Source organism: Platalea leucorodia (genome assembly GCF_965183815.1).
Source record: "Platalea leucorodia genome assembly, chromosome: 2".
Taxonomy (NCBI): Eukaryota; Metazoa; Chordata; class Aves; order Pelecaniformes; family Threskiornithidae; genus Platalea; species Platalea leucorodia.
The window spans coordinates 100,514,109-100,531,980 of NC_138824.1; the positions used below are offsets into that span (position 1 = coordinate 100,514,109).

The 17,872-nt window shown below is 51.4% G+C and overlaps 1 protein-coding gene across 3 annotated transcripts in view; it reads left to right on the forward strand.

Moving 5' to 3' along the window:
• RUNX1 (RUNX family transcription factor 1) overlaps positions 1 to 17,872 on the forward strand; it is a 174,923-nt gene that overhangs the window by 92,284 nt on the left and 64,767 nt on the right. For all 3 annotated transcript variants that reach the window (XM_082304092.1, XM_082304094.1, XM_082304093.1), the window contains 2 exons: positions 5,812 to 6,065; positions 11,315 to 11,471. In XM_082304092.1, coding sequence (XP_082160218.1) covers positions 5,812 to 6,065; positions 11,315 to 11,471 — 411 coding nt within the window. The remainder of the gene's footprint in view (positions 1 to 5,811; positions 6,066 to 11,314; positions 11,472 to 17,872) is intronic.

Genomic DNA, 17,872 nt, shown 5'->3' on the forward strand with positions numbered 1-17,872 from the left:
CTAATTCGCCCTTTGCAATTTAGGCTGTTTAAAATTCATCCCTAAATTGTTGCTCCTTCTCTTGTATTTCCGAAGCTTTTGCTTAACTATATTATGTAAAAAGCTCGCTGCTTTGTGGTCGAGTAATCCTGTACGACAGAGGCAAGGCATGGCAGATAGAGATTCACTTGTGGTTTTTTTACGGCTGTAATAAATTGATGTCAAAATACAAATGTAAGCTCTGCTGAATGTGAATTGGTAAAGTTATAACACCAGTTGTGATTCCTGCGTCAAAGGGATTCCTGCACATGAGACTGACTGTCCGAGAGCAAGTCTTAGAATTAGGGAACGCTAAGAAGTTTTACCATGTGAGAAGAAACAGCAGCTTTAAATACCCTGCATCGTTTCCTTGCTTTGCCTTATCTCTGATGTTCCCGCAAGCTGCTTAACTCATTAATTCCTATTTTTCCAGAGTGCCTGCACAAGATATAGTAAGGGGACAGTAAAATCCTATGAGAGTTCCTCTCTTTGTCATGCAAAAATAAAATTATGAGGAAGCCAATAAACTGAATTAGCTAAACAAACTAAAGAAAAAAAAAAAAAGAACAACCCACGTGTAGTTAGTGTTAATGGCCATGTAAAATACATGGCTCGATCTGCATTAAAATACCCTCACTGCGGTATTTTCCCTCTCTGCCCTCTCTCACTTACCTCCTTTTGCAGCTTGCCTTGCAAAAGCTTGGCTTCTGCGCAGTTAAAAAACAAAACTGTCACCTTTAGGCTACGTTAAGGTCCTTCATCTCAGCATTGATTATGCTGGTAAGTTGTAGAAAACTGTAAGATTGTAGTATTTTCTGTGTCTTCTGTTAAGTTGTGGCGTTTTGTATTTTTCTAACTATGCACGTGTGTAATAGATCGGGTTTATTTTGTATTTATATTAAGGAGTTCAGATTAGGACGGGATGCAAAGCAGCGAGAGAAATTCAGCTCAACGTATTCATTAATTGAAATACAAAATAATCCCTACCTCTTGGCTAAAACAGAGGGGAGGGGAGAGGGGAAAAAAAAAAAAAACCCTAAACACTGCATGTGTATTTTAACATTTTAGGCTATGTGTGTAGTTGTATGTACATCAGTAAAATAACCCTTCTTATCTCTACAATGCCCGTAAAAAGTTATCAGCCACTAATATACCCCAGATGGCTTTTAAGCTGTAGTTTATAACAGCCATTCGCCTGTGTAATTTTTTTTTCCTTAAAGCAGAAGGAAACCTCTCCCTAATAATTTAAATTCGGGATAATTTCATACAAGAAAGAAGTAACCGTGTAGGAGACGGACTTAAAAAAAAAAAAGAAAACCACACACAAACCACTGACTCTTGGTGTGGGCTAGAGAGCTTTCTGCACCAAACTCGCCTGCTTCAAACGGGGACCCGTTGCAAGGGCGGCGGGAGGGCGGGTGGCCCCCGCCCGGTCTGCGCTCCCACCGGGAGGGGACGACGGCACGCAGAAAAGCGGCCCCACGTCCTGCGGCAGCGGGGAAGGGGGGGACGGAGGCGAGGGGCAGGTCATGCGAAGATGAAGCTGTAACCTTCGGGCGCGGAGGGCAGGCGGGGCGGAGCAGCCCCGGGCGCGGATGGGGCGGCCCCGGGATGCGGCAGCCCCCGGCTCGGCGCCGCCTCACCGGTCCCCCCGCAAAGGGACGGCGGGGCAGAGGGGGGCAGCCGGAGCCTGGCACCCCCTGGCAGAGGGGAAGGCGCCCCTGGCCCGCACTGGAGGGGTGCGAGGGAACCCCCACCTGGCCCTTGTACCGTGAATTTGGCGGCAGGCGGCTGCGCCGCTTCCCGAACTCGGTTGCGCTGCGCGGGTCTCGGCGCAGGGAGCCCTGCCCCTGCCCCTGCCCCTGCCCCGCGGGCACCCGGCGCACCGCGCTCCCCGGCAGCGGGCTCCGGGGAGGCAAAAGCCGATGTGTCTCACCCAGGGCACTCAGCCTGCTGTCAGTTTAATTGCCTGTAAACCAGGTACCGTGAATGGCGGGAGCTCGCTCTCTGCTCCCGTCCCCGCAGGTCGCGGTGTGCCAAAACGCGTACTGACAGTTATTTTCCCAACTCCGGAGCGTTTCCAAAGCCGGTGCCGGCAAAACTGAGGATCCCCTCTGCCTTATCCTCGCCCCGCTCTGCGCGCCCCGGGGTGGGGGAGCGCCGGCGGCGGCGGGGGGTGGGTGCCGGGGGTCCCGGCCGGCCCCCGCGCAATGCGGCTCTCCCCGCCGAGCCGCGTCCCAGGGGATGCGGCGGGTCGCGTCCCCCGCGGGACCGCAGTCCCCCGTGGGCTCTGGAGGAGGACGGGCGGTGCTGGCCCCAGCGGGCCGAGCAAGCCGCGGCCGCCCTGCCCGGGGGTCGCCCCGCGGCCCCCCCTCCTCCCCCGGCTCCCCTCCGCCGGGCCGACGGCGGGCGGCGGGCCCCCTCTGCCGGCCCCGCCGCGGAGCTGCACCGAGGGCCGCCCACCGGCCGGCCGCCGCCGCCGCCTTGCGCAAGGCCCGGCGGCGGGGAGCAGCCCCGGCCCGCTCCCCGCGGCCCTTTCCGAGCCCGGCTCCCCGCGGCGGGACGCGGCTCCCGTGGTGGCCCCTCCGCGGCCGCGCCCACCCCACGCACTCCCACCCACCCCGCCGCAGCTGCCGTCGCTCCCCTTCAAAGCCCGCCCGGCCCCACGGGAGCGCGGCCGGCCGCCGCCGCGGCTGCTGAGCTGGCGGGGGCGGCGGCGGAGGCGTCCCGGGGGTGGCCGTGGGGAGGGACGGCCGCGCCGGCGGGGACGCGGCGGGGAGGGGAGGGGAGGGGAGCCACGGGCGAACGAGGGGTGTGAAATTTCACGGAGGTAACCCCAAGCCTGTGCCGAGAGCGCGGCGGGGACGGGCGGGGGCTCCGCCGCGACGGCGGCAGCGGGTCGGGATCGCCCCGTTCCCAGCCCGGGGAACGCCAACGACGGGCCCACGGCATCCGCGACCAGCACCAAAAAATAAAAGTAAAAAGAAAGAAAACCACCAAAGAAAAAAACCCCAAACCCCAGCCCAGCCCGAGAGGACAGCCGCGCCTCCACCCGGCATCCTCGTTACCGGCTCCGCGGGCCCGGGCCGGCTGGCGGGGCGGGCGCCGGCCGCCCGCTGCTGCCCGTGCGGCGCTGCCCGCCTGCCGGCCCGGCCCGGCCTCGCCCCCGGCGGTCCTGCCGGCAGCCCCGGCCGGTGGCTGGGCTGTGCCGGGGCCGGGGGGAATGTCCCCCGGCTTGGGGCCCGGCGGCCGCCGCGATATGTCGAGCGGCGACAGGCGCCCCTCGGGGCCGCGTCCTTGTCGGCGGGGGCGGGAAGCAGCGGGGCGGACGGGGGACAGCAGCCCGGCGGCGGCTGCCGGTCCAGGTGTCCCTCCTCCGTGCGGCTGCGACCCCTCCCGCGGGGAGGAAACGCCCCGGAGCAAACGCGGCCGGGAGCTGGCCCGGGAGCGCGGGGCTGCGCGGCCGGCAGCGGGCGTGTGCCGGGGCGGCGTCCGCGGTGCTGCGGGCACCTTGCGGCTACCAGCCGCTCCTCGGGGGCGGGTGGTCCGTAAGCGAAGGGCAAGCGGGACCCGCAGCGGGGCCGGGCAGAGCCGGGGATCGCGGCCGCTCCGGCTGCCCTAACGCCCCCGCGGGAAACCGCAGGCGCGCAGCACCCTGCCCGTGGCTGCGGCGGGCCCGGCCGCCCGCGCCTTTGCGGTGGGCCGCGGCCAGCGCCAGCCCGCGGTCCTCCCGCGGGTGCGTGGGTGCGCGGTTGCGGTGTCGGCGGCGTCCCGCCGACCCGGCGCTCACCCCCCGCGCCCCACGGTAGCGGCGGCGGCGGCGGGCGCGCCAATTCCAGGAGCCCCTGGCCCGCGGCCGCGCCCTGGCTGCTCCCGGAAAGGGCCGTGATTGGCCGGCGCCCTCCCCGTATGCAAAGCAGCCGGGGGAATGACATTCCTCCGCACCGCCCGCCGCCGCCAGCTCGCGCCCGGCCACCTCCATTCATACCCGCGGCGGCGGCGGCGGCGGCGGCGGCGGCGGGGCGGCGGCGGACCCGACCCGACCCGACCCCAGCCCAGCGCGGCCGAGCCGAGCCGAGCGGCAGGACCCGGCCCGGCGGAGCCCCGGCGCCGTGGGCGGCCGTCCGTCCGTCCGTCCCTCCGGCAGGCAGGAAGGCTGCGTTCCCCGCGGCTCACGTGAAGACCCGAGAGCTCTCCGCCGTGGAAATGCGCTTTCTCGCAGCGGTCGTCTGGGCTGGAGGCTGTAACTTCTAACCCTGGCTGGCAGCTTTGGGGGTTTGGTCCTCCCCGCTTCTTCCCGTCGCGCTCCGCGGGGGTCAGCGGCTCCTCCACCCCCGCCCGCCGCCACCTCCTCTTTTGCGGAAGGAAAGCTTTCACTCGTTCAAAAGTAGTGGCTTATTATTATTTTTTTTTAATCTTTTTATTATTATTGTTGGTTGGTTGCTTTTGGTTTTCAGTGTGTGCGTGTGCGTGGGGGCTCTCCGCGCAGGCTGGCAGTATCCATCCCGCTGGCTGGAGGCGGCCGAGAGAAAAGCCATGTTTCCGAAAGCAGGCTTCCACCTGCTGCGGTTAAAATATTGTTAAGCAGCCGGTTCCTGTGGCCGAATTAGAGGAAGACTGCCTCAGATACCGAAAAAAAAAAAAAAAAAGAATTGGCAATGACTGCCGAAGTTGTTGCAGACTGTTTGGTTTGACTGCTGAGGAGGACGTGAGTGAGAGAGAGAGAGCGCTGTTGCACACACAAAACCACAGAGAGAACCCACAATTTAACCAACATCCCCAAACCCAAGTTTTCAGCTGTGGACCTTTTAGCCTCAGAGCTTGCGATCGGCTGCGACCTTTCTTTAAACTGGTGAAAGAAGTTATACCAAAGACAAGTACAAAGATAGAGATTTAAAGCTTGAATGCCATGCACTGAGCTGCTTTTCTTTTCTTTTTTATTTTTGCGCAAGAATGATTGAAAGGTCATGACACGAGTACTCTTAGAGCAACGCGAACCAAACTACTGAAGCTGATTTTCAAGGCTGCTTAAAAAAAAAAAAATCTTGCCGAGAACGTTAATGGATTCCTGTTGTGTTTAAATTCTCTGCAGATTATATTGTAAATATTTTATGAAGTACAGTATATGTGTGTGTGCGTGCGTGTGTGTACGTGAATATATATATACAGTTGTAGCCAGCTGACCTTTGATCAGACAGACTAGCTCGCCTACTGCCTTCTCCGAAGACTGACCCCGAATTTCCCCCTCTTAAAGAGCGATTTTTGCCTACGGAAGACGCTGATGTACTTTGTTTTCTCTTGGGACTGTAGAGAAATCACCTGGAAGAAACTGATAGGCAACTGACTCTGGGAAGCCCAGGCTTTGCATGCGTTTCTGACCGCGTCTTGTGTTTGACTTGCCTCATTTTTTTTTTTTCCACGGTGCTTGGGAGTTTGGAAGGAGCTTTCCCCCCGGTAACTTTTGGCGTCACGGCCGCAGACTAGATGCACAGGCGTCGCGGTAGAGCCCCGCACGGACGACCCTTTGGCTTATCGGATTAACGTGACCTGTTCCGCAGCGCCAGGACGCCAAGAGTTAAGTCTCGGCGTGCTCGCTATCTCAGCCGCCTTCAGCAAAAAATTAACTTTGGGGACTGGCGTAGAAACAAGTTTCCCCCGGGTCCTCAGCCTGTATCCGTTTATGTTGGTCCCCAGAGAGCAGATCGCTGAAGAGTTACTCTCGTTTCGGTGTTTTGTAAAAACCCTGTGGAGGTCTTTCACTCAAAAGGCTTGTTGTGATGCGTATCCCCGTAGATACCAGCACCAGCCGCCGCTTCACGCCGCCCTCCACCACGCTGAGCCCCGGGAAGATGACCGAGCCGCTGCCGCTGCCCGGCGCCGAGCACAGCGTCGCCTTGCCGGGGAAGCTGCGCAGCGCCGACCGCAGCATGGTGGAGGTCCTGGCGGATCACCCCGGGGAGCTGGTGCGCACCGACAGCCCCAACTTCCTCTGCTCCGTGCTGCCCACCCACTGGCGCTGCAACAAGACGCTGCCCATCGCCTTCAAGGTACGTCTGCCGCCTCCCGAAAATCGCGCTGCTGGGGGCGGGGGAGGGCAGGGGAGCGAGGGCAGGCGGGGGGGCACGGGGCGACTACCCCCGGGCTCGGACCCGCGCCCGGACCAGGACCCAGCCGGGCGGGCGGGAGGGAGGGCTCGCCCCGGCGGGGAGGCCACGTCGGGGCCGGCGGTGGGGCGCCGCCGGCCCTGCGCCTCCTTCCATCCTTCCTACCATCCTTCCTACCATCCTTCCTACCATCCTTCCTTCCATCCTTCCTTCCGCGGTCGCTGCCACTCGCGACAGCGTGGGAAGGCGCGGGGCGAGCGGGCGCGGCGCGGCTCTCGGCCGGGCTCCGGGCAGGAGCCAGCGGCGGCCGCCGGGGCATGCGGTGGGCTGGGCAGGCTCCCTCCAGCCGCTGCCTCCCCCCTCGGCCCATTCATAACTCTGGTAGCGAGAGGCGGCTCTGCTCAAGGGGAAGAAAAAAAAAAGAAAGAAAGAAAGAAAAAGAAACAGAAAAAAGCCCAAAAGGCCCGGCCCGAGGAGTTCGGCTGTCCTGGGGACCAGATGCCGCGCAGCCCGTTGCAGGCGGATGCAGGCGTCCCGGAACCGGGGGAGCCCCGGGCTCCCCAAAAGCCGCCCACGGAGGCGGCGGGTCCCTCTGCAGGCAGCCCGCAGAGGGGCTGCCACCGGCGGGGGACACCGGGCTCGCCCGCAGCACCGGCCGGCCCCGCTCCGGAGCTGCCGGGCTTCCCCCCGCCAGGCTGCCAGGGGCTCTGAGGGAAAAACACATCTTTCTTTTTTTTGGCTCTTTTTTATAATAGTAAATGTCGGGGCCTACCCTGGGCAGACCCTGCGGCCGCTTGGACTTCCCCTGTTTCCAGAGCCTCTTGCTAAATCTGTACTCGGTAGCCCGAGTAAAACCGCGGCAAAAGACGGAGGGGGCGAGCATACCCCGGCTTCCCCCCTGCCGCCGGCCGCCGCCGGCGGTGCTGCGGGGCGGTGCGGGGCCGGGGCCGGGGCCGGGGCCCTGCCGAGCGGTGCCCCCCGGCCGGCAGGGACAGTTGCTGCGCTTCCCTCCTTTACCCGGCCTCCTTTCCCGTTACCGGGGTTCAAGCAAAATTCATTCCCCTCCCCTCCTTGGTCACGCTCTTTTTTTGACTTGGGGCTATCGCTAACTTCTTGAATGCTCTGGTTCTCTTGCTACTGATGTAGGTACGCTTCCGAGCAGGGAAAGGAAAAGGTAATTATTCTCGTTATCCTCTTCTCCGAGGCGGGAGCCGCAGAGACATATAGCTCCCTAGGAGCCCCGGGATTAGAGTTAGGATCGGGATTTGTAAAGTTCGTGCAGTCTTTTGCGGTCACTGCTGGAGTCCGACCGCCTCAGTACAGCTTTTCTGAAGGTGACCAGAGCCGAGTCTTCCCGAGGACTTTTTGGGGGGAGGAGAAAAGACGGAGAAGGGAATCAGTCCTGCTCCCAGAGCTTTGGGAAACCCTGCTAAGGAGGCGGCTTTAGGGAGAAGTATTATGATGTCTGGAGAGTCGTCTTGTTTTACGCATATATGAGTCTGAGAAAAGGGAGGAACTAATCGGCAGGGTCCGTTCCTAAATTCACACATTTAGATTAATTATTGTACTGTCACCCACGCACTAGGCAACTGCCGCTAATCGCTCGGAAAGCTCCCGAAGGCAGGGAGCTGGGAGGCAGAGTTCCCGTGTGGAACAGGCGTGAAAACCCGCTCCGCCCCGCCGAGAAGGGAGATACACCGAGTCCGCGGACGCGGCCGGTGTTTCTCCCGGGGATCCCCTGCGGCCAGGGACCACCGCTGCGGCTCCCCGCCGCGCCACGCGTGGCGGCGCCCGGGGCGCGCTCCCAGCCCCGCTCATCCCCCGGCGGGGGGAAGCGGGGGAACGGCAAGAGGCGGCTCTTCCCGCTCCTGCCCGGCCGCCCGGGCCGCCGGCGGAAAGCGGTGCCGCCGCCCGGCCCCGGCTCGCCCCGCTGCCGAGGCGCCGGCAGCCGCGGGCTCCGGCAGCGACCGGGGCCCCGCTCCCCCTCGCCTCCCCGGGCAGGGGGGCTGCTGGCGGCTGCCCGCCTGTTGAGTGAAAATCGCCCGCGGAAATCAACCCCAAGGGGCTGGTTTCGAGAGATAACCAACGCCGCTCTCATTTCTCCTTTCCCCCCTCCAGTTAGTGCAACCCTCCGTTTTAAACTAGCAAGCCCGCTCCCGACTTCTGCAAACAGAGTAAAGGGTCAGGTTCTCCAAACAGACGAAAGCAAGCGTTTGTAACACTGAGGCCGTTTAACCTAGAAATACGCAAGCAAAAAAAAAAAAAAAAAAACCAAAAAAACCCAAAAAAACCAAACCAAACCAAAAACCAACGGGGAGAGGGTTTCCTTATGAATAAGCTCCTGAAATGCGGTGCTGGGAGGCACCTGCTTGCCCGAGCGCTCGCTGCTCCTCGTCCCCCCCGCAAACGCTCCCGCCGTGGACCGCTGAGAAAGGAGCCCCGAAATCGTTCGCCACGTATCAAACCACCCCGTTGGTTTTACACTAAATACTGAATATTCGCAAAGGCATTTTTAAAAGTCGTAAATTTTAAGATCATTTGGAACAGGAACTAGAAAATTCAGTTCAGATCGTTCCTATGCTGCCAGTATCTTATTTGCATCTGACAAAAAAGCGCTGAGTTTTATCAAGTATTTGCTAACAACCATTGCGTCAATAAAAAGAGAGAGAGAGAGAGAGAGTTTTCACATTTCCTTAGAAAAACTCACTAGTGATGTTTGATCTTTAGGATCAGGATGTTATTTCAAACCAAAACGATCATTTCCATGCATTCTTTTATTCTAAAATAAAGAATGATTCTGAGAAACTTAGAGAAAAATACATAACAACTCTAATAAGGTGCCATGTAGATTCGTTGACCAAACGGTGTTAGGAAAGAATTTAAATCTTAATCTAAAAGGCCAGTTTTGATTGAAGTAGGTAATTTAGACACCCGGCAGCACTGCAACTGTGATACTCTTCCCCTTTCTCTAGAAATCCATATTTTTAAGAGCTAAAGAGTACAACAAAGTACTAGATAACTCCAGTCAGTAAGTCCCAACTTATCTGTTTAGTCTTTTTTCTAATGTAAATGTTTGTATTTCTGTTTCTGTTGCCTGTGACTTTTAACTCTAGTTTCTTTTCTGTGCTGTGTAATTTTTATGCTGGTTTCTAATATTTTCTTGACGTCTCTTATCGCTGAGGTTGCCATCAGTGTAATTTGAAAACGACGATTTAACATATTTGTTCTGTAAGAGACGACTGACCCTGGATTCATGAAGGTTTTTCATCCCTCAAAATGCTAGCCTATATTTCCTTAAACAAGCATGCAAACATTTGCATCACAGGCAGGTGAGGGTAATGCCCCAATTTTCCCCTTTCCCTTTCTTGTGTCTTTAATATATGTGCATGCATTAAGGTTTTACGGTAACTTTTTAAGAACTGAGTGAGCACGTTGGCTCTGCAGCTGCTGATCTTGTGAGCCAGCATGCCTCATGACACAATGCTGTGCAAGGAGAAAACTCACTAGCTTCAATGTTTCGAGCAGGTCTATTTTATGCCAAGATCAGGGAAACGTGAAAAGCGCAACGCTGAGCGTAGCACAGGCCACAGAAACGCATTACGGCACACAGAGGAGAACAAAAAACCAAAAGCCTGGGCCGCACAGGAGTGGGAAAGAGGAAGTTGAAATAGATACGTAAAGAGGGAATTTTGACACAGTGATTTTAACATTGCATGTGGAAGTGAAAATAAGGGTTATCGGCGACGAATGGGAGAGCACTGAAGTGAGAAACGCAGCCTCCTGTAGAAGGAAAGGCTGTGACATACCTGAAACTGGAGACTTCTCTCATATTATGGGAGGTAGCTATGGCTGGGGAATAGGCATCAGAGACTGATCAAGTAAAGGAGCCGCTGATCCTGGTTGGAAAGAACAGTGTGATTAGAAACTAACAGAAATAAGACCGGGCCGTGACAAGTTTGAGCCAATTATAACTGCATGGACATAAGCTAGAAAATGCTAAGAGGAAGGAAAAATATCGAGCTGCAACTCAGAGGACATGATGCAGGACTACTTCCTCATAGAACGTGCAAAAGAGGAAATAAAAACTAGCTAGATTTTTTTTTCTCTCTTTTTTCTTTTTTTTTTGGTAGTAGCCCTGAGGTTGCTACTGCAGACTTCATTGGGGGAACAGCAGCGGGATCTAAAAAAAGTATGACAGAGGATCTAATTCAAGCTCTTACTTTTGTGAGAATAAATCTAGAGACACACCAGACATCCATTCGATTATAGCAGGGTAAAATTGTTTTGAGAATTCAGTCCTGCTCAAGAAGATAAGATAAAATTAAATTTTTCATAGTTTAACCAGCGTGAATGTTGTAGATACAAGCCAGAAAATTTCAGGTTAGAAATCTATAGATCTCTCAGTGCATCGCATCAGAAATGCAGCAAATCTTGTGTTCCTAAATATTTGTTTGATAGATGCTGGCACCAAGGAGCTACAGCGCAAACATTTCGGACAAGGTGAAAGCCTTTGTCTGAGCGATTGCAGTTTTCATTAGTTCAGATCACAATTTCCATCCATCAGGTTGCGGGTGAGGTCTTAAGTCAATGATTTGCTTTCATGCTTCTAAAGAAAAAAAAGAAATTGTTCAGTAAGTTGTGATTAAACATTTGATTGAGGCCTGTTTTTCCATGGGCTTATTCTGAATTTATACTGGGGCAGCTCTGTTCAGAGTGGTGGGAGGAAAAGACAGGGAACTGGTGCAGCTCTGACCCTCTGCATCTGCACAGACGCGAGACGATTGGCTTGGTTTTGTTTTCTCTTGAATTTTACATTTCCATCCTTGTGCTGACTTTGCTGTAGCTTAAAAGCAATGCCACTGATGTAAATCAGACCAGAATCAGTTCCTGTTACTTGAATTTGTTTATTGACAATTACAGAAGTATATTTTGGAAAGCTTATTTCATGCATTTTTCGTGTCAGAGTACACATTCTGCTGTGTATTTCAGAGGTGCATCAATGTAAAAACTTTTTTATAGCTCTTCAAACTAGGCATGGAATCGATTCCTGTTTTCCCCAAACAGCTTCTTAGTCTACATAGATTTTTGCCGTTACTGCTTTTTCCTATTTTATCATGTTACTTGTTGATCTTCTGCGCCCCAAATTAAATGTCGCGTAAGGAAGCTGAGGCTTCTGCTCCTTGATTTTGTAGGTGGTGGCCTTGGGAGACGTGCCCGATGGGACGCTGGTAACGGTGATGGCTGGAAACGATGAAAACTACTCTGCAGAACTCAGAAACGCCACAGCCGCCATGAAAAACCAAGTAGCAAGGTTCAACGACCTCCGATTCGTGGGTAGAAGTGGAAGAGGTATGTGTTTGTTCTCAACTACGCTTCGGTCATGTTCACCAGTTATGTCAAGTTCTGTTTACATGAAGGGAATTTGAAGGCAGCGTCTATCGAGATTTCTGTGGCAGGGAATGCTGCAAGATCTGCTGTAGGCCGATTCCAAAGGCACAGAATTAGCTATACGGTTTTCTTGCTTTATCCTAGCCCATCCTCAGTGTCACTTCAATTTTTAAACAGCGACATCTCATTTGGGAAAAAAAAAAAAATCACATAGACAGCAAGTCACATTTTGACTCCAGAAGCCATCCCGCCAAATTTAGAATAGCACAATATTACCCATGTTTAAGGTTAAAGAATGTATTTTCAATTTAAAATGAGAATTTTCAGCTTGTGTAAATACTCATGACCATCTCGGGGCTCTGAGGCACTCTCTGGAAAAGCTGGTCTCTGTAACAGAGCGAGTCAACCTGAAATTACAAGCAATTCCCGCATAGATCTAAACATTTTTTGGCTTCATCACGACCTGAGAAAGGCACAGGGCACTTTTTCCGACCTTTCTTTCTCTGAAATAGATATAGAACAATATGCAGTAGTCCTGTTATTTAATGCGCTCCTGCAAGGTGCGCAGGATAGAACAGAACAGATGAGCTTAATATCTGACTTGCTGTATCTCTGTGATAACCAGTAATTACTAGAACATAGTAAATAAAAAGGCCTTATGAGCGTAGGTAACAAATTAGAGTCGAAGCTGACTTAGACTAGAACTATATAAAAATGTTGTTGGGAAGCTGCAAATGGTATCTGACACGTGCGGCTCACGTCGCATGTGAGTGGGCAGGTGTACAAAGCTTGATCCAAAAGCCTGTAAAATCAACAGAAGGACCCTTCGCGATTTCACTCTTTGGCTCCGGTCCATAATCTTAAACCTCATAAATTCCAAGCAATCGTGTTTACTTTTCTGTTACGAGATTATTTTAAGCGCTCCTCTTGCATTACTGCCCTTGTTGCTGTGAGTGGAGTCCCTTTGCATGAGCTGGGGGGGGTCAGGCAAAGCCACAGAAAAGAAGCTGGTGAGCTGTTGCTCAGAAAAAGTGCGGAGAAAAGATCAGCCTCTCTCTTTTAAGGTCAAGAATGAAAAACTGTCGCTTCTTCCATGTGACTTCGTATGATATTTACTTATGTATTTTTCTTCTGTTTCATTCGTACTTTTAAGTAAAATCAGAATGTAACATTATGGTGTTCCAAGCACAGCAGTGTTATTTAGGGACAATTCAGTGCTGTAACACTCACAAATCAAAATTATAGTGTCTACTGCATTTAAGTAGGTTTCTGTATACTGCCTTTTTGAGCAATTTGTGCGCCGGTGTCTCTCTGAACCAGATTAAATACTCGGGGCTTGCTGACCCCTCCTCACCATTTTCCCCTCCCTCTCTCCCCCTGTGAGCACCCGAGCCACCTCCTGATGCGTGGTTGCATCTGTGGCTCTTACGAACACCAACGGAGTTATAAGCACGCTTCAGGAGAGTTACAAAGGTGACCCACTTCTGCTCGCTCACTCTCAAAATGTTTTATTCCAAATGGGAGATGGGTCAGGCTTCAGACCGAGGAAGTTATCCCGATTATACACAACAGCCCGTATTTGCCTTTGAAGTGAAATGCATCTGTAGATATTCTTCCAATATAAATACAGTCAGCAATCGTGGAAGAACATGGCCCTGTTGAAACATAGATGCAAGCAGTAAATACATTTGAAGAATAAAATACCAACCCGATCCCTCTGTATCCTGCAGCATTTTTAGCTCAGGATACAGAGGGAAATGTCTTTTAAATCGTGTTGTTTGGGCTGTCTTCAAAATGCACTTGGTGGAAAACACCCGCAGCTGAGAATGTAGCTTCGTAATGCTAGCAAAGAATAATAATAGGGTAATGCAGAGAAAATTATATCCATTTACTGAAAACATGAGAGATGCTGTAATGTCTAAAAGTATCAGTCATTAAACATGTTCATTTGTTATATTAAAGGTTCCACCTTTTCAGTAAATGGAATTTGCATTATGATTCAGAGATGACTGTTTAGAAGATTCAAATGAATAGCTGGCAAAGTGGCGGAGAAGCTAATAAAAACAAACCTGTAGTTCAGTTCCTGGCCATGGCAGTGAAGCTAGAAATCATAACAGTGAACTGTGTGAGTTTCAAGGTCAAAATCCAGCGGCTAAAAGAGAACAGTCCCTATTCATGCAGAAAAGCTTGGCGGGGAGTGCCGCTGAGCCCCTTACCATAACCGGTTGCTAGTAGCCGGTCACTCGTGCACAGACATAAACCTTATATGTCGTATGATATTCAGGCGCTCGGGATCCTTTAAGTGATGGTGCGATTCGGGAACGCAGCATGCTCTTAGTCAGTCTTCGAGGTTAAATCTCATCGCCTCCCTTGGCTGCCCATCTTTGGAGCAAGTGACTAATGTATGCTTTTGTTTACTTCTCGAACAGGGGATTGTTTTCCAAAGGTGGGGATTGTTTGCATTTGGTACAGGATTTCTGAGGTGCTGTTCTGTTGAATTTGTATAAAGCTTAAAGCTGCTTCAAAGGGCATTGCTTCCTTTGATACTTTGCTGGAGGAAAATTAACCAAAACTTTGTTTGCTGTGTAATATTTGAGTTCGAATAAGTTCAGTTGCCACCAGTGATAATGCGATGCCAGGAGTATTATGTGAACAGTGACTGAAAGTTCACGTCGGTTATGGTCAGAGTGGACGCTTTTTGTGTACCTTGGGTGATTTAAAATCACTGCTGGAGAATAAGGAACAGCTTCGACTGGTGACAGTTCCCTGTGCATCGGTCGTCGCCCAGGTGTAACCATCCCCGTTAAAAGCCTTGCCGAACCGATGGCAAGCCACCGCTTTCTCCCTTCTAAGAGAGTAGGAAATCGTCATTCTTGCCATTCTTAATAAATAGTTTACATTTTCTTCCGTGGGCTTTAAATGAAATCTAGGAAGACAGCCTGACGGCTGTTTCAAACGTAAGGCTATTGTCCACGTTTTCACCTCAGTGAATCAGCGGCTCTGAGCTGACGGTGAGAGAGCTACAGTGACCCCCCCCCACCCATGCGGGGGTCTGATCCTGCCTATCAGAGCAGACGCACCAGCCAAATATTGGCCAAAGCTTAAAGAACCGAACTGCATTTCTGCGGTCGCTTCGTATCTAATAGCAAGCTGTTGCCCCTGTTGCTCTGCCTCTGCCTGTCGTTCAGAATTCAAAAAAAACACCCACTTGATTTTCTTGACACCCGGAATGGGAGCTGAGAATATCGCAGGTTGCCCGAAACATCGAGATGTTGTATAAAAGCAATTTGGCTTGCTTTCCTGAACAAAACAGATTTACATTGGAATTGGCTGGGCTCCAGAGTTACTATTCCTCACCCTAGTTTGAGAATGCTACTGGGAAAACCTGCCCGTCTGGCTTGTAAGCCCGAGTAAGTAATTTCTGAAAGAAAAATGTCGTTTATAACTTCAGCCAATCTCAGCCCCCCTTGCCTGATTACCTGGTTAAAAAAAAATTAATCTTTATTTTTTTCCCTCTGTTCATTAACACTTCAAACTTCAAAATGCTACTACTGCAAAGTACCCTGTTTTCTTAACGTATAATGAACTGGTTTATGATGAAATAAATCTGATGCAAAAAGCCTGACACCATAGAAGTTCATTGGATAAAATTAAAAATAAATAGTTATTTTGGAGAGGGAAAGCTTCGTGGCTCGGTAAGCATTACATATTTTCCTCATGGAATCATCAATCCCAGTAACTATCTTCTTTGTAGAATGTAACATTAAAAAAACCCCAACAAATAAACACGTTTTCCAGATGAAAATAATTATTAATAGGTTATCATAATAGTAGCTAATGGGGAAGTGTCTTGGCTTGCTACAGAAGATCTCAATCTAAAGCTGCGATCTGGAGCTGGAGCTTCGTGATATCTTTCCAGCAAGGCCTTTTTAAAAACTGTGTCTTGGAAAGGACTGAAAATTAAGCCTACGTATATATTTCCTACCAGCTATTGGTATTAGAGTCATGAATAATTTTTGTGATAGTTTTCAATCTCCACAGAGCCAAAGAAGTACTCTTTTGTCATGGGAGTAGCTGGTAGGGGAACACGAGAGAGAGATATTACCAAGCATAATCAGAAGTTTCTTCCATCAGGACTCTTCCTTCTGGATATAATTTTGGGGAAGAAAAATCAGTTTCAGCTGGAATCTCAGAAATACTTAAAATCCAAAAATTACTGCTCTGGATTCTGAGTCCAATTATTTTTATTGGTCTTCTGAAGTTAGAATTTAGCTCCTTCTGTGAAACTTCAGCTTGTGGTTGCACCATTTAAGCACTTTGTTAAAATTTGTTTTATTTTTCACTTAAATGCATTCAAAATTATAAAAGTATGTGCAAAACAGAGGAGGATGCTATTCAACAGGATCGTAAAATAAGTATTAAGCAGCCGTCCAGGTCCCGGTCCAAGCCATTGGAATGCTTCAGGGGATGCGGTATCAGATACTGGAGTAACAATGAACCACACTTGCCAGATGGGATGAAAATAGAAGAAAGCCAACTGCAATCAAAACTGGGAAAAGAGTAAATTGATAGAGTTTAAAAACAATGGCTTATTTATACTTTGGATTGAAAAGTATGAGGTGCTAGCAGGATGCTACGGCCAGCGGGAGGGCGGTTTGGCCGTAAAGAAACGGGCAGCTCCTTTGAGCCATGCTGCAGCCCTGCCATCATGCCGGGCGCGGGCAAGGCTGGCATGGACCTTGGGGTGGGAAAGCTGGGCATCTGCAAGGCTGCCACTGCCGGTCCTGCCGCCTGCGGGCAGCGGCCAAAGGAAGGGGCTGTGCTGCTGGTCCTCGCCCCAGGGTGTGTGTTCGAGGGTTGATGTTTATTACAGGACTCTTCTCTGTCCAGTCTGGTCTGAATGGTGAATTTTTCTCTAAAAGACAGAGGCCAGAAGCTATAATTTTATTTTTAAGTGACTTAGGGTTCCTTAGTTGTGTCATTAATTTTATTGAGATTTCTGTGTAAACTGAGTAGCTGTGGAAGAACTCAGCATGCAGACTTCCCACACTGGTACGGTGGAGCTGATGCGTATTTCAAGCTGAAAAGCCCGTGTCTGCGTTAGATTGATGAGCAAACCCAGCCCTTTAAAGACAACAGCTGCCTCGGTGCTGGCCTTTGGCAGGGACGTAGGGGCAGGAGGAGGGGAGGGGAGAAGACTTTCTCATTACGCCAGTGCCGCCCGAGTCGTCTTCTGCACACACTCGCTACGTGCAGCCGGGTTCGCATGAATCGCTGGTTGTGTAAGACAGCATACGTATGATGCAGCTCTGCGCGGGGGTTTGACTTGAAAAACATCATGTGGTCCGTGAGGCTGAGCATGACTGCGGCTGGCTTTGCCAGCTCCCAAACACTCTCTGCTGGGTTACTTAAAATTTCGTCTGGGCGAAGAAACTCTCGATCAGAAAGCGTCAACAGGAGAAAAATAATGGCAGAGTGATTTGGAGAACTTCCTGTCTCCGGGAGCATTACTGCTGTAAACAGTGGCCATGCCAAGTGCTGAACCACTGCCCTCAGTCCAATAACAATAAATCTATTTTTTGGTTCTGCAGAGCTCTGCTTGTACATTTTTGAAACTCAGGCTAACGATGAGGATGAGGCAGATGCTATCCTCTGAGCATTTTCTTATTTTTTTGCCCTGATAAAAGGAGTTGGGCTTACCAGGATACTGCCTAGGGAAAACAAAGTACCTTTCTAGATGAAGAGGTTACATAGTTTCAAGTGATCTGTTTGCCCTTCAGCTTTTTTTTTTTTCCTTTGTTTTTATTTTGTTTTGCCTCCTTCAGAGGCTGCTTGAGTTCTGGTAAAAAAAAATATTCATTTTTATGTGTACCTATGTACCTATAGATGTATGTACCTGTATTACAACCCAAATAACAGCTGCTCTTTTGTCATCGAAATAAAATCATTCTGAGAGATGAATTAGGACCCTGGCTAGTGAACTTCAGATGACTAGCCTATGGCATGCAGTTCTTGTCAGCTCACTCGGGATTAGCAGAAGTGAGGATGCTGCAAATCAGTGGCTTACAATTGCTGTCAGGAGAGTCTTTTCCAGCAGAGTCATGTGCATAAACCCTCATCAGTCTGAATCAGTCTCTGTTCCCTTCTAAAAACTCTTTCACAACAGTAAAAAAAAAAACCATTTTTTTCTATTACCTTAATGCTGTGAGTCTACACCTGTTTTGCTCCCATCCTACTCCTCTCCTGTTTTTTCCATCATATTATTTCAACGCAGTTTTCTCATCCTCTCCAAATCGACCTTATTCCCTTCATCTCTGTCCTGCATCAATCTCTGTCTCTTGTTCTCCTTCCTCTATTGATGC